Source organism: Eutrigla gurnardus, assembly GCF_963514095.1.
Source record: "Eutrigla gurnardus genome assembly, chromosome: 11".
NCBI classification, from domain to species: Eukaryota; Metazoa; Chordata; class Actinopteri; order Perciformes; family Triglidae; genus Eutrigla; species Eutrigla gurnardus.
The window spans coordinates 5,231,380-5,254,442 of NC_139925.1; the positions used below are offsets into that span (position 1 = coordinate 5,231,380).

The window sequence follows — 23,063 nt, forward strand, 5'->3', positions numbered from 1 at the left end:
CCCAAGGGGAACGTTGTCCTCATTTCTCCCTCCACTCGTTAACCATCTCTCTATCTTTGCATTGTTATCGGGGTTTCTGTATTATTTTTTGTTAAACAGAAGGAGAGGGGCATCCTCCGGAAAACATTACTGCTGTCTAGCTGTTCTGAAGTGGAATATTTTAGCTGATCACTATCCGTTAAATTATCTTATTATCGTTAAATCTTTTTTAAGGTAGAAGCTGATGCCACCAAAAACACATCAAAGGCGGTTACTTCACGAGCCCGGCAGCATTACTCATCTGTATTTGTGTCCTGATGTGTTGGCACTTTTTCCAGGCAAAGGGCGATGTGATTGTCCTTGCCGCCGGCCAGTCTGTTAAAGGGGGGGAGCGGGAGGTTAAGCGAGCCCTTATAATGCAGGATGAAAAATAGTAGACCTCATCATTGCACATCGGGGCCCATTTCCACCAGGGCTTTATGGTATAATAGCTTTCCCCGTCCACCGCCGAGCTGACCGCATGATAGAGGGAAGTCATGATGACAACAGTGTCGGGGGAACAAAAACCCCGGGAACAGATAACCTGTAACGGGGAGGGAAAAGCCAATTCCAATTAGTTTTCAGCGCGTGGATCATTTATTGGCCGTTGCATTCCCTATTTGCCGTATTGACACGTTTGTTCCCCCGGGTCAAGATCAGGCCGTCCTCGGCTGTGTGAATTTGTTAGGTAACAGGTCTTCCATCCATTTTCTGGGGCCGGCGTCAGGAAGCTTTAAGCCATGAAAGATTCATGTCGGCGGAGAGAGGGCTCTCAGTCTCTCCGTGTGAGAAGAATCACTCCGGATGTTTTCTTTCTTCCTGCCTCTTTGTGAGACGAGTTCATGTCAGACCTGTCATTTCTGGGGAATATTAATGCACGCGGTGAAAGAGCGTAGCTCCATAAATACACCTTTTTTCTGAATAAGATATTTATTTTTATTGAGTCACTCTTTTTAGAGTAAACAGCACCTTTTTATTGAGTCTTCTAGTATTTTTAAAGTGTATTTTTTGTAAAGAAGAGATTAAAATACTACTGCTGGCAGCTTACAGAGTTCTCTGCCATAAAGCAAAGCTATCCTGCTCCGTGCCTGTAATTCACTCCCTCGTTGCGCCACAGCTGCTCTTAAGTAGCGGCTATTAGCTCGGCTTGATTTATGCTCTGCTCAGAGCTCCTGAGAGAGTTCATAGCCTGGCTTCACAAGAGGGGATTTCAGCTCTCTCTCCTGGAAAGGGGTTATGAAGGCCTTCACATTAGCTGTGACATGATGGAAAGTGGGCACTCGCATGCTCCTGAGTGCATAATGTACAGTGTTGTACACGAGTGTGTGGTGTGTGTGATACGTATCAGCGACAGGAAATGATACTTACCCCTGCTGAGTGTCTTTATGTGTGTGTGTGTGTGTGTGTGTGTTCCTCCTTGCAGCTAAGCTTCCAGCACAAGGTGGGAGTGCTCTACTGCAAGGCGGGCCAGAGCACGGAGGAGGAGATGTACAACAACGAGAGCGCCGGCCCGGCGCTGGAGGAGTTCCTGGATCTGCTGGGCCAGAGGGTTCGCCTCAAAGGCTTCACCAAGTACAGAGCTCAGCTGGATAACAAGAGTAAGATCAAACCTAAACACTCACAGAGTCATGGATTTCTATTCAGTCACGTCGCCAGCTCATCTAACACAATGGCCTTTCCCGTCCGGTGTTACAGCGGACTCCACCGGCACGAGCTCCCTCTACACCACCTACAAGGACTACGAGCTGATGTTCCACGTGTCCACCATGCTCCCGTACACGCCCAACAACAGACAGCAGGTCAGTTTAAACCCACCGCCGTGTGCCGGTTGTCTAATGGAGGTAGTAATAAGTCCCCCGAGCAGCTTCCCCCTTTTTTTAAGGATATCTTCAATCCCGGCCAATCTCCCCCCGGAGACTCATTTTGCCAAAGTAATGACCTATGGAGTTGAAAAGCACCAGCGTTGCCATGGTAACGGTACCCCCCACACAGTAGGATTTTTCATCTGGACCTGGCGTGGTGTTCGACGGGGCCTCCGTGTCCGTCTGCGCTAACAAGTGGAATTAAGTGGATGTAGCGGCGGATTGGCAATGACAGCGGTTCACCATCTTGGTGTCTGCTTGCGTGGAAGCACTCTTTGAGCCCCTTAATAAAAACCTGTGAGCACAACCCTGCAGGGATATGAGCCATGAGGACTCTGAATCAGGCAGCGAGGGAGTCGGGGGGGATCTAAAGTGAAGGGGCTGCTGAGACTTAATCTTCTGCATCCAAAATGTCTTTTTTTTTTTTTTATTCCACCTCCTCCCAATTGTATTTCATTGAGTTGGATAGTTTAATTTAATCCCGGGGGGTAATCTTCCTCAAGCAGAGCTCACCTCACTCATCTCTTCATCCTTTCCATTTCACCCCTGAACCCTCTAATCCCGCTTGTTTCAGCCTCTCGCTGAACCTCGCCAACAACTTCTGTAGCCGACAGAGAGGAAGGTTAACTATCTGCACAATCCGACAATGCAAGCCACCTGAATGTGGTTTGGGGGGAAAAGAAAGGCCTTAATTGTGTCTGCAGTGTCCAAAATAAAGCTCCTTTTTCTTGATTCAGAACAAAATATTTCAGGATCCAAATAACGAAGTGGTAACAATAAGTAAATCTGTGTTTAGAGCTCTGTAAACAGTTTGTTGTTCTGCTTGTGGTGCTACTGATGCCACAGACATTACATTAATTTGTCATTTGTCGTTGTGGGGACTTTATTTTCCTATTCAAATGCTTTCAAAGAGTCTGGAGGGGGAAAAAATGACATTTACTCAATGTTGTTTTGCCCAAAAAAGAATAAAACTGTACTGTTAGACAATACTGTTACTGTTGTCAAGGAGAAAACAACACATTCCTCCTCCTTACAAATAAAACAATTGGCTAATCAGCAGTAAAGTGTTGCTCCGTTGCTCAATCCAGGGTATTTTTAGTAGCTTGTGGTTTCTGATGTTAGCTCATAGGAAACTAGATAGACTACATATATATCATGTTCCCATATCACATGACCCTTCGTTATGTCCCGCCCTCGAACCCAGACTGGGTTCTCATGCAGTCGTGTAAGATATTCTCCTTTTTCAGGCTGGATTTGGGGATTTGGAGGTAGTCGTGGTTAAACGTTGTGCACGTGTGACCCTGGAAGGAGATATCTGGGAACATTTTCTACGTAAAAACCGACGGCGCTAGCTTTTAAAAAGTGATACCAGTGAATAAAGACTTTCCCGGCTTTAGAGGAAGAGTTTTTCCTTTGTTTCATTCTTCTGTCTCCATTGCAGGACGATGTGGTGTTTCACTTTCACTCTAATCCGTCAGGTTTTTATCTTTCTAACCCGTTTTTGCTGTTGAATCACCTTCAAACACATATTGCAGACCGACTGCTGCTGCTCTCTCTATTGTACTATATTCACCCTTTTATGTGTCTTTCCTTCTTGTATTTGATCCCATTTTCCCTTTTCTTCTCCTTTTTTTTCTTTTACAGTTATTAAGGAAAAGGCATATTGGCAACGATATCGTCACCATAGTATTCCAGGAGCCCGGGGCCCTTCCTTTCACTCCCAAACACATCCGCTCTCATTTCCAACATGTGTTTGTCATCGTCAAAGTCCACAACCCGTGCACTGATAACGTCTGCTACAGGTAAGTGGAACGGAGGCTCCGTGGAACCAAGATTTCTTTTCTTTTTTTTACATTTAACACTTTAAAGGATGAAGGCACTTGCAAATGACAAGGTCATACGAAATGTAAACCATACACTGGTATTTAATTTTTACCTCTTGACCAAAACACTGACATTGAGGAAGATCTGGGGTAAAGAACAAACTGAAAAACTCAAAAGAAATCTGGTTTGAATTGAAATCATAACGCTGTTACTTAGCTTGCTTAAATATATATTTAGTCGATCCTGATCTTTAGAGGAAACCATAAAGTGCATCTTTGGATGGATGGGAAAAACTACACTGAATGGAAATGCTATGGACTCTTCCAGATGTTGCATTGGTCCAAAAAATACCATCTGAATCCTGGTGACCTTCAGTCAAAAACCTGGAGAACAGGAGAGGGTCCCTCCGTAAGAAGAATCCCCTCGAGACGATTCAAGGGGGGATGTGTTTATCTTTGATGTGCTTTTTTTTCCTCTAAATATCTTCGTGCCAAACGGCTCCACGTGAAGTTTTAAGAGCACTTAATTTGAAAGAATAATAATAATAGCCTGCTCGAGTGCTTTCTGTGGTTTCAGTCCCCGGGTTTATAGTAATGCGTCGGAATCAGACGGCTCTTTTTGATCCGTTCAGTGATGATACAGTTATTATCTTCAGAGACACCTTGAAATTACGACTTTACGACTCTCTCTCTCTCCTCGAGTGTTTCTGAAGCTGAACTCCTGTTAATAACATAGCGTTGAACAGAGCAGGATTACTCTGAGCTCCTACCCCGTCTTTCCACTCGGAATCATTTCCCTGGAAGCCGTGATTTCAACACATCTTTTTTTGCTTTCTCTTAATGGTAATGTTTGCTTCCTGTTTTCCCAGCGTGGCCGTGTCCAGATCTAAAGACGTGCCTCCCTTCGGCCCCCCCATTCCCAAGTCTGTAACTTTCCCAAAGTCGGCGGTTTTCAGGGACTTCCTGCTCGCCAAGGTCATCAACGGGGAGAACGCCGCGCACAAGTCCGAGAAGTTCCGAGCCATGGCGACCCGCACGCGGCAGGAGTACCTCAAGGACCTGGCGGAGAACTTCGTGAGCACGGCCACCATCGACTCCGCCGTCAAGTTCAGCTTCATCACGCTCGGCGCCAAGAAGAAGGAGAAGGTGAAGCCCAGGAAGGACGCGCACCTGTGGAGCGTGGGCGCCGTCACCTGGAGCGTCCGCGCCCGCGACTTCGGCCAGTCGATGGACGTGGACTGCCTGCTCGGCATCTCCAACGAGTTCATCGTGCTGATCGAGGTGGAGTCGAAGAACGTGGTGTTCAACTGCTCCTGCCGCGACGTCATCGGCTGGACCTCAGGGATTATGAGCATTAAGATCTTCTATGAGCGCGGCGAGTGTATCATGCTGTCGGCCCACGACAGCTGCGGCGAGGACATCAGGGAGATGGTGCAAAGACTAGAGGTAAGATCCTTAAAGACTCTGACTGTCATAATCTCTGTCATTCTGGACGTCTTAATGTCCTCTGGATTAGGATTATGAGTTGATCCGCTGTAGCCTACTTTGTGCCCATGTCTTCGGTTTCAGTCACTAATCGTAGAAAAAGGTTTGCAAACATTGCATCCGGCTAATTGAGGGTTTCGTGGTAGTTTGGCATCCACTTTATTTTGTGATATGTTGAGCCTATTACAGTTAATTAAATTACGCCGTCATACCGTCAGCAATGATCGGCCACACAAACATGTCGAACTTCCATTTTAAAGTGATATCCAGTCGAGGTGGGAGAAATGATCCATTCTATGATGCATCAGGATGCTTTGTTGACCGATTCTGCATCGATGCAGTAAAGTCTATAATCGATTATTTTGATCTTGATCTTTCCACGTTTTAAGTTATCAACTCTATCATACAAATATGAATTGGTTTGAAAGAATTGAAGGAAAAATTCTCATTCTATTTAAATCCAAAATAGAGTAACCCTTATAAAGTATTATGCTAGATGGTGGATGCACTGTTGCTGTTAGGACTTTGTGAATGGAAGAAGGAGGAGGCAGCAAGTGTTCAGGGACCACCTCGCCCACAAGCACCTTGATTATGGACCGACAGTGTTGTATTTTTGTGTTTTTATTCTGTACACACATGGGATCCCTCCTCTGTTGCTCTCTCTGAGGTTTCTTCCATTTTTTTCCTTGCTTAGATTTTTTTTTAGGGAGTTTTTCCTTCATCTTGGAGGGTCCCGGGACAGGATGTCATAATCTGTACAGATGGGGGGAAAATGGCAGATTTGTGATTTTAGGACCATGTGAATAAAATTGAATTGAATTTCTGTGTCCCTCTCGGTAGTTAGGCATAAACGGATGCTTTGCAATGACCATATATGGTATGAATGTGGGCGGGATATGAGGATATGTTTTCAGGTTAATTTGTGGTTTCTAAATCCCCTGGTCTGTTTCTCCCTATACATGCTGGTTCAGTTCACTCCTCTGGAAACGAGGAGAACATTTGCTCTTCGCTGCTGCTGCACTTGTTGTTGTTGTTGTTGTTGTTGTTTTATCTCCAATGTGGCTAACGACCAAACATTTGGAGCGGCCGCTTTGGTTGATTGCTGATTAAATGGCTTTCATCCCAACATCTAAAGACAAACGGCCTTCTTTCTATGGAGACGTGTATTCTGCATATAAAGGAGCGTTATGAGGAACTTCCAGGAACCGCAGGGTGCAGTCGGTCATCAGAATCGCCCTGTAAATCCATCACGCCTGCGTCTGGCTCGTAGGCTGCATGGCATGTGAAGGGGAATGGTTGCGCTGGCTTTAAATGTTAGCGAGGCATTTCACGTTGGCATAGTTGTGGCCGCTCTGCGGTGAAACAATGCATTCTGCAAATATTGCTCTTACCATTGTAGCTTTACTACTTAACCGCACTCCCCTTGTTATTCTATTTCCATCATGATGTCAGCAGAGCCGTTGCTTGCTTAACCTATGTCTGTGCTGTCGTGACTCAGACGCTGCAGCTCCTGGTGTTTCACTGTTTCACTGCCCGTTCTTTATGGGTGAGCTTCACCTGAATGTGAGGCTTTACAGTGAAATCAGTGCAGAGGATTACAGACCTCATGTTGATAGCTTTCTTTGGCTCATCACACGGGATCAGCGGAGGTGCACAGTTTTAACGAATAGGTCGGGCAAGTGCAGATGTTGTCCCGCGCTTGATCAGGATAAACCATTATGAAACACCGCAGCATTTTGTGCAAAAAAACAACCGAAAAAAGAAAAGCTAAGCTGGAGCCACTCCCAGTTCATTTAATGGGAGTGGAAGATTAGCGATGATGTGATTTTCTTCTTTTTGGCGATGATTTTTACGGATTTCTGCACGCAGGTACAGGAGAAGGAGCTTAAACAGGACACCAACCCAGATTTGAAGGAGAGGAGAGGAAAGGAGCAGGTTTTTTTTTTTTTTTTTTTGGGGTCTGACGGACTAAGAATAGAGGACACTTGGCCTCACTATTTCACTCCTGTTGAGAGCTGTCCACTTAGTCCGATTTCTCTCAACCCCATTTCGTCGCTCTGCCATCTGCACTCTCCTGCTTACATTGTGTGATTTTTCTCTCTTTAAAAAAAAAAAAAAGACAAGAAAAATAGGTCAAAACACCTGGTTCCTCAGGCTGGACGCTGGCATCCGATGCCTCGTTTCCGCTCCTTGTGTTCCTACGTAGGCTTGCTTTTCCTATTCTAGATTCCACGGGTTGTTTACTGAGCCTCTAATCAGGCGATCCTTTGTTTCCTTTTAAAAAACATTGAGGTTGGATCTCAAAATCCCCAAAAACCTGAGCTGTGCATGACCTTATTTCTGCCTGCCTGCATTCCCTCCACCACTTATCCCTTTGGCATCCTCATCAGCAGTCTCCAAAGTTTTTTACAAAACCAATTCAGTGAATCAAGAAACAACCTAATTCTTGTTCGGCGGATATAATTCCACCTTTTTAGCGAAGAAATTCCGACGATTATAAGTAAACAGAAGCTCCAGGCGTTTTACCATAATTCATCTTAAAAAGGACACGAGTGTCATTCAGCGTCGTCTTAACTCTTAAGAAAGGACAGAGCAGGATATATTAGCATTCGTGATTAGCCAAAGGACGTCGCTTCCTCATTCGCTATGCTAATATCCTCTCACATTTCCTGTCCAACCATCTGTGGGGATTTGTGAGGGATAGATCACAGTGGGGGGGAGTATTAATACGTGGAGATGGTGAAGCAGCATTCAGGAAGGAAGCCCACCGAGCATACTTTTGTCCCAAAGGTGTGTGTAAAGTCCCCGACGGTTCCACCGGAGTCGTGTTTCATTGGGAGGTTTTTACAGGCTGCCGGACCTGTGATGTAATGCGAACAGAGCGAACAGATTGGCCCACTGTAACACACAGAGGAGGCCCAGTGTGAGAGCACAGCTACTAAAGCTTTGTGATAACGTCCAGCTCTCCGGGGGTGTCGCCGGGCTGGGTGGCCGCATGCTTGGCCTTTTTTTTTTTTTTTTTTATGAGACAACGTCCTCTTGGCTCGGCTGCCATGTTTGTTTTGTTTCCCCTGAACAAAGTGCAGGCGGGTTCTCTGCACTGTGTGTTACGGTATGTTCCAGCGGGGGCCTGCAAATACAAGCCAAGAGCTCCATCGGATGAAGATTTGAGTGATTTTGAAGGAATCATGTAGCAAAATAAAATGAGGGAAAACCGACTACAATAAATGAGTTCTATGCAATTATTCCAGCTTCTAAAATGTAATAATCAATCAATCAATCAATTTTATTCAGGACACAAATGGTCCATAGCAAATTACATAGTAAAAATAATAAATAAATAAATACAACAGTCAGAATTCCACAGAAAAGTAAAAATGTTCAGATGTTAGCATATAGGCTAAATCGCCAATCATTTCATGCTTTTTTTAATCCTATAAGTGAATTATTTCTTTGCCTACATGTCATACAATAAAGTGAAAAAAATAGAAGAATTAAAAGAAAATAAAGGCAAAATTAAAATGCATTACAGAAAGACGAGGAGAATAAAAACATATTTGCAATACAATGGACAATAAAAAAATTAAAAATTAAAAAAACAGAAAGCTATGGTGAACAAAAAAGTTATTGATCAAAACGATTGATTGAGGGGAAAATGACTGGATTACTGGATAAACACAAGGATAATTTCCTACAGTACACTTGGGACATCTTTACTGTTGCTTGTTTTGTCCAACCAGAAGTCTAACTGAGAAGAGCAGCAGCATCGTTTCCCATTTCTGCTTAGTCAACATCATAAATGATGTTGTGTCATTGTCTGTCAATGGGCCGATCGATCAATCACTCCGACTGCACATCATTCCGAAGGCTTGATGAGTCGCTGCTCTTTCCCCATTAAGCTAAAATGTGCCGTGTCCCACTAGAGGCCACTGTCCTAGATTCAGACATTGATTCACACACATTCTGCCCAGAGGAAGCGGGTGACCCTGGTTTCACCAATCTGTGCGTCACTTCTCTTGAAGTTCAGCGGGATGACGAGGTTTTTTGTCATTTTCGCCGGGCGTCTGGAGCCGCTGTCGGCCCTCTCGACGAGGATCAACGCCACTCGACGCCGCTCGACAACAGACTGGAGGCTGATACGGTTTGTTTTCATGTCACCAGTCAGACTCGCACACTGTCAGACTTCCTGTCACCATCCCGTCATTAAAAATAACTTTATATCCCCCGTCTGAGATAACGAGCGTCTCGTTAGATCCACCGATTATAGATTCAGAGGTAAAACCTGTGAGCATTAATTTTCTGGAAGGACTGAATAATGATGAAGGCATTTAGAAAGTAATTATTTAGCCCTAATGAATTTCCAACAAAGGGCTATTTGATTTATAGACCCAGGCCAACTTCATGCACGGGTCATTTACTTCCACACTTTTACCCCCAAAGAGCTTTTTCGGACTTCAAATTCCCAATTTCTTTCCCTTGAAGTTTCACGTAGAACTTCTCCCGTTGCTTCGTCTTCGCTGTGTAAACTGAGTGTTTTTATAGCGAGACCGTGACTCCGCTAACTTCACCAACAGGACTTCCTAAGTAAATAAAAGTTTTTGGGGGGTTTGTGTCTCAGCGTGAGACCCATGGCGGTTGTCTCGGGTCTCCTCTCACACAGCGGGGTAGGATTTCTGCCAGTGTGAGAATCTGGTGGAGTGTTGACAGGCCATAGTCTGAGTTAATGTGTCCCTGAAGCCAGCTGTCACTCTGCAGCAAATGGAGGCAGTCACCCACGACTGAACCAAGACTAATCTGATGGGTGATTAAAGCTCATTGGATGCAGTGTGAGCTTTTTTTTTTTTCTCTCCCAGTGGTTGTCACAGGAACATTTGCCCAGTCCCACTGCATTATAGCTATACATTTATATACATCATAAAGATTAACATGGGTGTATTATCTTTCTCTGCTGCGTCGGGTGGTCGTGTGTTTTACCAACATGTTGCTCGCCGACAAGCAGCAGGGTTGCCTGAACTTCAGTTGAACTTGAATTGCATTAAAGGCGGAGGCTTAGGCCAAGCCGCCGCTGCACGCCGGGCAAAGTGAGCAACTTCATTTGCATGCGAATACTTGATTGGACGAGAACCAACTTCTTAAGTTGCGGTTGGACAAGTAGCCAGTGTGCGCCGACTATCTATGGACGAAGGCCAGACGACGACCTCCGGGTCCAAGTTGAACTTCTTTCTAATCGTCTGATTGTATGAAAGTCTATGAGAAAATGATCCTACTTCTCTCTTGATGTATTATCTCAGTAAACATTGTAAACATGAGTTTCTGGTCTCAATCTCTAGTTTCAAGTCTTCTTCAATCCAGCATGATGTCCATTTAGTACATTATGGTCCATTTAGAGTCCACCAGACCAGGAAGCAGGGGATGCTTTAGGGGGCGGGGCTGACGTTCGCTCTGGTTAATTGACTTAGTTCAGTGTACAAGTGTGTGTCTCCGGGGGCGAAGCTGATCCTCGTTCCCCACAGACAGAATCCATAGGAACAGGTGTGTGTGTGTGTGTGTGTGTGTGTGTGTGTGTGTGTGTGTGTGTGTGTGTGTGTGTGTGTGTGTGTGTGTGTGTGTGTGTGTGTGTGTGTGTGTGTGTGTGTGTGTGTGTGTGTGTGTGTGTGTGTGTGTGTGTGTGTGTGTGTGTGTGTGTGTGTGTGTGTGTGTGTGTGTGTGTGTGTGTGTGTGTGTGTGTGTGTGTGCGTAGCTCTAAGGCTAAACCAGTTAGCTCTGCTGTGAACCCTCTTATTAGCGTAGTCAAACAAACATCCTCGTGCTGCCTCAGGACAGGATGCTACTCTGCTACTATTTTTCTTGTGTGTGCGTGTTTGTGTGTGTGTGTGTGTGTGTGTCTTATGCGGTTTTCTTGTGTAATATTAAAAACCCAACCCACACACATCTATTAGAAGAGATGCAAATAAACAGCGTTGAAGGCTGCTGTTGCAATATAGCGTATTGCTTAGAAAAGCTCTTATTAGGGGATATTAGGATCACTCAACTTCCTCCGTCCATCTCATTGCTTGTTTCCTGTTTCATGTGTTCCAGATCACCACCAGAGGCTGCGAGACGTCGGAGATGACCCTGCGTCGGAACGGCCTCGGCCAGCTCGGCTTCCACGTCAACTTCGAGGGCATCGTGGCCGACGTGGAGCCCTTCGGCTTCGCCTGGAAGGCGGGGCTTAGGCAGGGCAGCCGGCTGGTGGAGATCTGCAAGGTGGCCGTCGCCACGCTCACCCACGAGCAGATGATCGACCTGCTGCGCACGTCCGTCAGCGTCAAAGTGGTCATCATCCAGCCTCACGAAGACGGAGCACCCCGACGGTAACTCCTCCCCTTTTTGCTTTCTTATTTTTTTAACCTGAGACACTTGTTTGCTTTGTGGTTGGTTGGAAACGGAGAAGCAGGTGCTCCTAATTAAAGTGTGAAGTCATATTTCCACGCAGCTCGTTTGCACTGACATTTGAGATGATTAGCATAAAGAAAAGCTTACGTACGGATGTTCTCCCTTGATTTCTCTGGAGGGGACGCTCTCTCTTTGCGTTGATGTGGCTTTGTTGCGAGAGAGAGAGCTCCAGCCGGGCAGACGTGGACGGTCAGCGTTTCTCCCTAATGATAATGACAGAAGCATTTTGATTAATGGCTCAACTCTCGCCTATTGTCTGACAGCTCACATTTGCTGATTGCCTTTTTTTTCCCTCTCACCTAAATTCACCCAATCTTCTATTCAGCGATTAGGATGGTGTTTGTTGGCAGGATTTGTTTTTAGGGAGGCTCCATCGCTCCCATAATAAAGAACACAGAAGCATATTTCATGTGCTCGTTTGCGGTGGGAAGCGATGAAGTGTTGCACAATGCTTCTTCTGAAAGCACATCTGCTTGTTTTGTCTGTGAAGAGACGGGACAGCGAAAATCATATCCATCACCTCTTTCGCACTCGCGTTTTTGGAACATCTTTGTTTGTGTTGTGCTTCGGGCTGACAGATTTGTGTACCAGCGAATGCTTTTCCCACTTTGTGGCAGCTGACCACAGCAGAATGACTTGACAGCGTGTCGGAGGGAGACGGTTGATTTTTTCTGTAATGTTGCAGGTGATGCTAACGTTGCGTTGACCTTGTGCGTTTCTAAACAGAAGTGTTTGTGATGAAGAGGGATGACACACCGCAGGTGGATGAGGGAGTTCAGACGACATCTGTTTATAGAAGATTATCTCTAAGTGCATATTTCACAATTTAACAGCAGCCTTTAAAATCCCGCGTGGATACGATCCTGAAACGCGCATCGCCGCGTCCCTGCACACTGGGAACGGTTTTGAACTGCGTTTCAACTTCCCGTCCTCGTCTGGCAGCGGGGGAGCAACATATTTGCCCGCCCAGATGGTGGGCGAACATGCCTCGTCTGTGCATCCAAAACAGCAGCCTGTCTGGCAGAACCGACGTCTAATCCTCTTACCAACGAGCTGTGATGATACACCATGATACAATCGTAATCGCAGTTCAGGGGAGCAGGAAGCTAAACAAAAACAAATGTCCATAACGGCGTTCCTAAGAGCGTGTGAAGGAATTAGACAATCACTGAATAACCCAGTTATACAAAAGGTGCTTGAGACAGATTTAATATTTAAAATATACACATGCTGTTCAGCGACAGAGTTGCAGCACTAATATGTGTGATGCCATGCTGCCGTAATGAGTGGTGTGATGCATGATTCAGTGAGCTTGACCCAAATGTGGAGCTGCAAACGGATGCATCTGGAAGATTAGTAGGTATTACTGTGGAAGACTATACTGGGCAGAGCTGTTGAGCTGCACCCCCCCCCGTCTTAACTGAAACACAGCTACTCATCTGTGTCCCATGGGAGACCTCAAGGCTCCATCTCGGGTCCTGTGAATTTCCCTCCCAAAGCTCTAACGAATCCAGAGGTGAGAGGTCGAGGCGAAGAATCTCAAGGGCCCTCAACTCTTTTTCACCGCTGCGTCTTTTGAGTTGCGAAAGTGTTGCCGTCAACAATAAGTACTCCAGTTTCTCCATTATTATCTCAAAGGAAAGGAATTCAGCAGGGGCCCGACGGCCCTGGTGAGTCCCCCGTGGCCAGAGAGACGAGGGGGAGGAGGGAGTTAGTCTAACAACAATGGACAAGAGTCTCATGACCTCCAGACAATGTAGCTCCGGCTCCACGCTGCCATGACGAGGAAAAATGTTTTCATAAGCGAATGTCATGTGCGTTTCCCCTTTTTGGTCAGAATATCATTTAGTCTTCTTCATCTTGTGATTAGTCCAGATTCAGAGGATTTATGTGGGGTCATCTGGCCTCTAAGATTATGTTGAATTACTTTTTAAGAAAGATTTGTGTGCTCCCTCCTAAAGCTGTTTATGCCCGAAACGAGACGACCCCTCTCAGCCCGAAGCCTGCAGAGAGATGTGGCTCTAATATTAGCCCTACATAGTACTGTATTTATTTACACTGGGGGGGGGGGGGGGGGTGTGGTTTTAAAACCAGTGCAGTACAAGAGGCCTTTCCATCATCACTCTGAAAGAGCTTTAAACAAGTTCAACATGTTAGCCTTGGATCAAACTAATGAGACAAAGATGAAAAAGATTAGCTCTTTGAAACTGGAATGCGATGTACAGAACATGGCAGTGATTGTATGTTCTGGTAAACGGTCGTCAGAGGTGGACGAGTAAACAAGAGGATCAGTGCAATGTGGACTAAAGTGGATGATTACTTCAAGACATGCCGACGGTCACAGAAACACAAATGGAATCTGTCATTTATGGGGTTACATGTTGTACATGCAAGGCTTTTAATCACAAAGATTGTTCTGTTTTTAAAACGGCGGGTAACCCCACACGTCCGTGGGTTCAACCTGCACCAGCCGCCCGCTGATAATGAGTATCGCCCGTGACATTCAGATTCGTGACCTTTCCTTTTGAAGTGTCATCAGACTTGTCGCCGTGGATTTCCATCCGGACCCAAGTTAAGCCGGATTTCACACTTCCCAATGCCGACACCCTGTGAAAGAGAGCGCCGGCCAAACCAACAAAACTCGGGAGGAACCCGCATCGCAAATTGTGCTTAATCCCCCTCGCATTCTTCACAGGAGGCGCTCTCTTTTCTTTTTTAGATTGCTTTGCAAAGAAATCCCTTAAAATGGCCTTTATTTCTGCAATACTACGCAACAACGGCCGGACTAATGTTCTGCAGAGGACCGGTGGAGGTCACGACCCCCGTGGCTCTTTGCTGTGACATGGACTCGACTGTGGGAATGGATTAGCACGTCTCTCAGACGCCAGCCATGTCATTAGGATGACAGCTCTCTGACTGAGGTCTAAGGTCCTGTTGTCACACTGATCTATTGTAATTCATTAAGAGCCAAATGGCTGAAGGAGGCTGATTGTTCGCCACCAAACCGGCCGCAGACTCTTTATTTTATTCCAAATGAGCAGCTATTTCAGTCGTTACAGCAGCTGTGTTTCCTCGGTTTTTAGTTGTAGATGTCGGCCTCATGTAGGCCATTGTGGCATAATTTATAGCCCCTCACATTTAGCTGGAAGAGTGCAGTGGTGGATAAGCTTCTCCTTTAAGCTAGCTGGATGTGTCTCCTCCACCGCCGGCCTCCACGTTTGACTGTTAACCAAACACCCGTTTCCTGCCGTTTCTCCACGATTGATGCACATCCAGTCTGAGACCCCGACCCCCATACATTACAAACAAGTAGTACGTCCCACGTACATCACATCCACTTCCAGCTAACCCTGAAGAGGCGCTGAGGGAGGAAGTACCAGGATCATCGGAGAGATTGACCTTCTTGGTCATTCTGGTGCAGAGAGCCGAGCGAGAAACGACGGCTGAGAGCTTTTTCCTGGTGACAAGCTGTTAGCTGTGTTTAGCCTATTCAGAGAGTAATGATGTGTGGCAGATCACACACACACACACACACACACACACACACACACACACACACACACACACACACACACACACACACACAGTTAATCAAGGTAATGAGTGTGTTAGCAGCCCAACAGTCCACCATTAGCACTCTTGTTAGCATTATTTTCTTTTCAGATCTCAGGTTTCTTAATGAAAGTACGCAGGGTGATGATACTACACACCTGTGGTTAAACAGTGCCGTGCACCCTGATAATGCTACACTGAGCCACACGTCTGTGTCTAAATCAGCAGGAGGTGAGCTAGTAAGGTTAGCTGCTAGCAGCCGGTGGTCGGCGCGGCCCTGTTCGGCTAAACAACATAGCTAACGGCTAACATACGGAGGTTGCATTGTGATGCATTCGAGCTGCATTCAGTAAAAAAAAAATTAGTTTAGGTAAATTCTAACGTCATCGTGAAGGAGATGCGTTCACATGAAATAGATTTTGGAGAGTTTTGGACCTTCAGCCCATATTCAGTATCTGAATTAGCATCATGAAGGAAAATAATGGCATCTCTATTGAGATTATCCCCGTTTTCTTATGGACAAGTGTGATCTTCTTCTTCGTTGCTGTCACGTACCTACATACAGTAAATAATGTAAAAGCATGTAGGATGCCGAGTAGGCGACACCATCTTTCATCATGGATGAGGCCAGCTCGCCCGGTGACATTGACCAGATGCGAGCCGAGGAGGGAGCGAAGGATGATCTCCTAGTTAGATCTTCTAACACCCACAGCTCCGGTGGGAGACCGGCCGTAAACAGCCAGCCGTGGTCCAGTCTGATGAAAGGGATTACTCTCCCCCCCCCCTCTTTCACCGCAGCCTTCGCATTCAACCCCCTCGAGCGCTGATGTGTGTTTACGTCCGACCGCAGCAACATATACGCAGCCCCCCCCTGGCAGATTCTGGAAAATGGACTTTGTGGAAGGAGGGGGATGGCTGTGTAATCATTAGGGTCACGCTTGAGATGCTTTTGGAGAGCTGGCAGGGTTAAACAGCACCCAGGCTGTTTAACCCCCCGACCCACCACCCTGTAAACTCCATCCACTCCCCCACCTCCTCCCCCCACAAAGATTAATGTTGCATGAAATGGCATCACAGGCCTTGTCCGTCGCAGAGATCCTCAGTGATGTGAGCAGTGATGGGATGGAGATGGAGATGGAGGCAGGAAACGGCGTGTGGAGCTGCTCAGGGGAGACGACACCTGATTAAGTGGCAAGCCGAGATTTTCAGCTTCGATTTTTTTAAATCTGCGTTTTCTACTTGTATCCACTCAGGTGTGTGTGTGTGTGTGTGTGTGTGTGTGTGTGTGTGTGTGTGTGTGTGTGTGTGTGTGTGTGTGTGTGTGTGTGTGTGTGTGTGTGTGTGTGTGTGTGTGTGTGTGTGTGTGTGTGTGTGTGTGTGTGTGTGTTTAGATGTCAGCCTCCAGCTAAACCCCCCGTTCCTATAGAGGACATTGGGGTCAGTGAGTTGTGATGTAAAGCAACTGAAAATGTTATTAAATTCTGAATTTAATGGGAGAAACAGAATAAAGCGTGTAATGTAGCGTTAGACTTCCATTGCTTATAATGATTGCAACATTGTACTGTGGTTTTATTGGCTGTTGCAATCATCATAATGACTTATAATTAATGCAATTTGAGCTATTAAATTCTTCTGGTTCTCATGATTCATTACATCCTCAGTGTTGAATTGGAGTTTCGCTTGTATGCACACTGCTGAAGTAATGATGGAGAAGACTAATGGTGGAATATGTGATTTATTACTTGGATTCAAATAGTTTTCTCTGTGATTAATCTACTTTGTACAGCAGGTGGAAGATTGACATCAGATTACAGCTGCACTAATCATTATTTTTTAGATTATTAATGGGGAAAGAATGATTTGTAATATGAAAGACCTGGACCAATGCAAGTCTGATGCTACACAGGCCTTTTAATTGCTAATTTGTGTTTATTGGATACCATATCTGACATAGAATCTAGATATATTACACATATTTCTCTTTAAAATAATGGGATAATAAAGATCTATGCTCCCTACCCTGGGTTTTTTTTAAAAAAGGGGGACCAAATATGAGGAATACTGAAAAAAATATCGAAATTTAAAACCAATTTCCTCCAATTCTACCTCACCTACACTTTGGATTAAACAGCCAAAGTTTGCGTCAAAAACGGTTTATTATTAAAGTTTCTGAGCGACAGAGACACAGCATGTGCGTAACCATAGTAACGCTGACTCCTGTGTGAGAAGATTGGGGTAAAAAAAAAAATCCCTTCAGGTTTTAGATTGTATTTATTTGTAAATAAAACCTGTTGAGTTTAATTGGACTGATCTAGACCAATAAATAAAGTTTTATTTTGGTTCTGGGGTGAACTTAACCTTCTCCTTGGTCTCCTTCACTCAGCGGCTGCTCGGAGCTCTACCGCATCCCCATGGTGGAGTACAAGGTCGACAGCGAGGGGACGCCCTGCGAGTACAAGACGCCCTTCAGGAGAAACACCACCTGGCATCGGGTGCCCACGGCTGCCGGGCCGCCGCCGCCGCTGTCCCGGAGCTCGCCCACGCAGGGCCCCGACCGCCTGCAGTGCCAGCAGATCCTCCAGCAGCACCAGGCGGCGATCCCGCGAAGCACCTCCTTCGACAGGAAGTTGCCAGATGGGTCCAGGTAAATACTGCAACTCAAACATATTTTTTTGTGGGAGTGAAAAGAAACTTCAAAATATCAAAAAAAAGAGAGCAAAACAAACAAAATGAAGTTTTCATGCCACTGTTTAGTTCGCGCTCCCCACCCAAGGTTTTCACAGAAAGCGAGTTTGGTGATCAAACATTGCGCCGCTCAAAAGCTCCGATCCTTTTGAGACGAAATCTTTGAACTGTGAGCCTCCCTCATTTACAGACGAGAGCCGCCGTAACACTTTGAGGGGCTTTCATGGAGGTTGGGCTATTTGCATACATATAAAAAAACGGAGCGGTTTAGTGCTTTCGCTTTTCATCTCCGTTTTCGGATGATAAGGCGGCGCTCAGACTTTGTTCCTACACGCTGTCTCCTTTGGACATCTCCATTGAGCCATGTAAAGCAGTGATTTGTTCATTGTAATGAAACCCCTCCAGTCATGATAACCTTTCCAGTGTCTCACACCGACCCCCCCCTCCGACCCCCCCGGCGTTGCCTGCTCTGACTATACTGGGATAATGGCCGCCTTCGCTGCCTAATCAGAGTCCCTGGCAGCGGGAGCACTCCATTCTCCCTCGCTCCTTTCTCTCTCCTCTCTCTCGCTCCGTACCCCCCCCCCCCCCCCCTTCCTGCACCATGCTGAGGAGGAGGTGATGGGGACACTGACACAGCTCAGCTCATCTCATCCAATTACTGCTGAAACAAAGAGAGTGCTCTTCCCTGGACCACGATATGTAGCACCCCCAGAGGAAGTGGGAGTAGAGGAGGGGGGGTGAAGGACTGAAGTGGGAGCGAGAGACGGGAGGAGGGGGGAGGAGGGGAGGAGGGGGAGTGTATTATACAGTCACATATTCTAGGAAGAATAAAGCCACATGTAGAATAATTCATATATTCATTCATAGCAGCTTGTATTTGTAACCCAGTAGGGATGCACCCTTTTTTTTATTTATTTTTTTTATTAGTACTTATATTTCAGTACCAATACGAGTACTTAATACCACCATTGCACTTTGAAAACACATAAAAAAATGTAGCATTTAGCATTGAACTTTGTGTTTTCAGTTCAAATGTTAATAATTAACTGTGATGTCAGTTAAACAGTAAAAACATAAAAAGAAAATAGCTAAGTAAGACTCAGAGGAGCAGCTTAAGAGAATAGCGCCGGTCCACCTTAAAGGTCCGTCCACCTTAAGTGTTCCTGAGCCGGAGCGGAGTTGTTGCTAAACTCGGGGGCGAACCCTGTTAACAACAAAACACAAGACCTTAGCTTATATGTACCCACAATGCACTGCTACATCCACGGGTGTACTGCTGACTCCATACCCGCCGTCACACACACTCTCTCTTGACTGGCTGACATCGCGTCGGGCTGTAATGCGTGGGATTACGGCAGGCAGACACAGCTGACGACTCCACGGCTGAATGAGCCGGCGTGGCGGAGACTTAGCGGAGACTCGAGTCGGTTTAGCTCTCGTTCTGCAGCTGGTGATAAATGATGGATTTAATGTTTTGCGCATCAGGTTATTGTCGCAGCTGGGCGGCTTATTAGGCTCAACGGAGGAGAAGGTTAACGCCACGTTGCCTCAGCGGCGTCGGGAGGACGTATCGATGCGTCCCTCGTTGTACGTGGAGATGTTGGAATACAGATGGCTAAAAGTAGCCGAATGAATGGAGGGTTTATAGAGGCTTAAAGACATTAACTTTTGCTTGTGTAGCTAAATGAATGCACAGAAGGTTAAGATGGTTAGCTAAATGTAGAAAAATTAACACTAATAGATAATCCAAGTGACCTAAACATAGACAGTTCAACAATATCCAATTTTATATAAGTGTTATGAGTGAAACGACCTCCGGTTCCAGTTCAAATAAACACGTTTGGAACGTGACAGCTGGCTGCGACGCCGTTGTTTGAGGTTATCTGTGAGGAATCAAAAGGCTGAGCACCGCTCGTTCATATGAATCTTGATAGCTTGGGATATATAAAACATTCAGCCCAATCCAGGACTTGGCACAGTAAAATATGACACCTACCCCGCAGCCAACTGGGGCCTGACTGCTAATCTCTGCAGCATCCAATGTTATTGCAGCGCAGAGGATAAAAAAAGTCCAATAGTTCCCCTCCAGAACTTTACATCACGTGAAGAGAAGGGGAAGGAAAAGCAGCTGCTTTCGATGCGTTTGATGATGTTGGAGGTCTAGACGAAGGAAACCTGATGACGAAGCTGAAAGAATGTTTCACCTTTTGGTGTTTATTTATTGTTAAATCATGAGATTGTCCCTTTAAATTGTCCTGTCCTAAAGCCATTATGCATTATAATAAAGCCATCCAGCCCGTGTTATTGCAGTCTTATATCCGTCCGGTCATTTAACCTACTTTGTGTTTGTTGCTTGAAAGGAAAGGCCTCTGGGCTGCAGACATAACTCACGTCAAATGTTTATCTTTCACCACAAAAGTTTGTCCTGACCCGGGATCCGAAAACAAGCAGCGAGAAACCTCCCGTCTGAAGATATGAAGTCAGGTCAGGGCTCATTGCGAGACGGTGTAATACACGTCGGAGAGGTTGAGGCGAAGCCCGGAGCAGGCTAATGACTAAACTTCCCTTTTATCAGGTCGCGTGTGAAAGAAGAGCAGAATTGATTTTGGTGTTTCGAAGCAGAAGCCTCCTCCGTTCACAAGGCCGCCCCACCTGGATTACTCTCCCAGCGTATTACCATAACTAATCTCCCATTCTGTTTGTCTTTGGAGAACAAGACACCGGCTCCCTCGCTGGCGGCTCTCACGTTTTCCTCCAGATTAGTGCACGGTGCTCACGTGCATGAGCCCGGAGGGAACCGGATGATAAATAAAGGGCTGAATGCTGGACAGAGAGGGAAGGAAGTAGAGAGAGTCTAATTTAGGTTTTGAGCTCAAATAAGTTATTTGTGGACTGTTTTTCCTTGTTTTCTGTGATTGTAAAGTGAATATCCTCTGGTTTGGGACTGTTGGTTGAACAAAACAAGCTATTTGAACGATTCTGGGTAATCGTGACGGTCATTCTTCATTATTTTCTGACATTTTATACACTATTTAGGTATTAGTTACTGCCTTAAATCGAATACATATATATATATATATATATATATATTATTTTACATCATGTCTTCAGCTAAATCTAGCTGCATACTCTGTCATTTATGTGTGTTATTTCTTATGATTTGTTTGCATAATAACGTTAGAATTGGGTCTGAATGAAGCAGACAAAATGTGTGAACAATGATATTTATTATATATTTAAATATTCGCCTTTTATTTTAATTTGTTTTAATATATTTCATATATTACGTATTTATGCATGTATGTATGTGCTTTTTTCTTTGTTTTTGTTGACATAATTACTTTAGGATTGGGCCTCAAGCATAAAGGAATAATATTATTTATTGTATATTTACAATTTTTCTTTATATTCTGTATTTTTTCACACACACACACAGATGCATATATATTTATTTATTATTATAATGATATAATATATATATATTTTTATTCAGCAGCCCATGGCCGTGTGTTTTACACTCGTGTCCCTGTGTTTCTGTAGGACCATGCAGGATATGGAGAACCCCCAGGTCACCTCGTGTAACAAAGGAGACCAGCACTACCGCAGCTCCCCCAGTAACCAGTCCTCCTCCAGTGACCCGGGACCCTGCGGCAGCAGCACCTGGTCCCAGCAGCCCGGATACGATGGGTACGGGGACCAACGGCAGGTCTACTTCCTCAGAAATAGCCTCCCAAGTTGGAATATGCACTTTTGCAGTAATGACGGCAGCTACAATCAGTCACAGGCGGCACTTCCTTCTGAGAACTTGCAATTTCGCAAAATTACGGCAATTTTTCCACATGAAATGACCGAATCATCAGCACACTCTCGGCCATTGGTCACACCTTTTTCTATTTTTCCTCATAGGCAGGAATTGATAAAACTACATCCAGAGCTTAAAATTATGGAAGATTATGGAGTTTAATTTAAAATACATGATTATAGCTTCTATTCAATCAACGCCGTACTTTCATGATCGCATACAGAAGAACAGAAATGCTTCCACTTTTAAATTAAGCCGTTCCGTTTTTAGAGCCGTTGGAAAGCCGAGTCTCTTTTCTTGCCGAGGCTGTGAGCACCAGGTTGATAGGAAGTGATTATAAAGAATAATTTCTTGTACTTCAGTGTAGGCTGCTGTAAGTGCCGGTTTCACAAACTGCACTGTAATTTCATAGAAAGCCACTTAGAAGTGGTCTTTGTCTTGAGTGCAGCAGGAAGAGGTTTCACCTTTTAGCTTCCGTCCACATGAAAGAAGCCGCCATGCTCTCTGTCCGTCATCACAGTTTCCCAGTTTCTGCGTGCGTATCACTGTAGGCCTCCTTTTCAATGTTCTTCTTCTCCTGCGTTTGATCACATAATGGTCGTCAGAGCTTCAGACTGCAGAGGCGTAACATCTGTCAGACTGAGCAGAACCCATCAGAGACCAATGTCTGTCTGTAAGCGGCTACCGACCATGACAGGAGGCTTATCCACACCCGGCTGCCTTCCTGTCAGAGGCCTCAAAAGTACGTGGAACCTCTCGGGGAGAAACGGACACGATGGCGAGCTGATTGATGGCCTCCGCTCATCAGACGTGACCTCTGTTAGCTCTTTAAGGTTTAATTAAGACCCGCGTTGAAAATAATTCCCCTTTTGTCGGGGAGAGAGCACGCGGCGCGTCAAGTCCGATGAAAGGAGGCCTCTTGTCTGGCAGCTTCTCTATTCTATCACGAGCTCAAGTGAATCGACCTTAAACGATCCCGAGCTAATTGCCGAACATCGGCGGTAAATCTGTCGGAGCCGTTCTCTGGCTGGAATGGAGTTCACGCTATAGATGGAAACGTGATTTACATCCCGTTTCCTTTCCTCCAGGTGTCCCTCCCCGACCCTCCATGAGCGGCCGGGCGACATCCAAGGGGGCGACGGGGAGATCCACCGGGATCGGGAGCCGACCCTGGAGAGGACCAGGTCTGCAGGTGAGTCCAAAGAGTACATCAGGGAAGCCCTTACTGCCCAAAGAGGCCTCTCAGACCTGCTGGGTTAGGGCTACCAGCTGTTCCAGAGTCCAGGTTGAGGTCAAAGGGTGACCTCAGTCTACCAGTTAGTATTCCATCCTCTGACACTGTTTCTGCTTTTAAATTGCCTTTTTGCCCAACAGCTAATCTGATCTGTTTTATATGAT

General features: G+C 45.7%; 1 protein-coding gene across 5 annotated transcripts in view; it reads left to right on the forward strand.

The window, feature by feature from the left end:
- LOC311020636 (signal-induced proliferation-associated 1-like protein 2) overlaps positions 1-23,063 on the forward strand; it is an 81,344-nt gene that overhangs the window by 40,556 nt on the left and 17,725 nt on the right. For all 5 annotated transcript variants that reach the window (XM_084020793.1, XM_084020796.1, XM_084020795.1 and 2 more), the window contains 8 exons: positions 1,442-1,616; positions 1,714-1,817; positions 3,525-3,682; positions 4,573-5,149; positions 11,267-11,541; positions 17,559-17,819; positions 21,404-21,550; positions 22,754-22,857. In XM_084020793.1, coding sequence (XP_083876919.1) covers positions 1,442-1,616; positions 1,714-1,817; positions 3,525-3,682; positions 4,573-5,149; positions 11,267-11,541; positions 17,559-17,819; positions 21,404-21,550; positions 22,754-22,857 — 1,801 coding nt within the window. The remainder of the gene's footprint in view (positions 1-1,441; positions 1,617-1,713; positions 1,818-3,524; positions 3,683-4,572; positions 5,150-11,266; positions 11,542-17,558; positions 17,820-21,403; positions 21,551-22,753; positions 22,858-23,063) is intronic.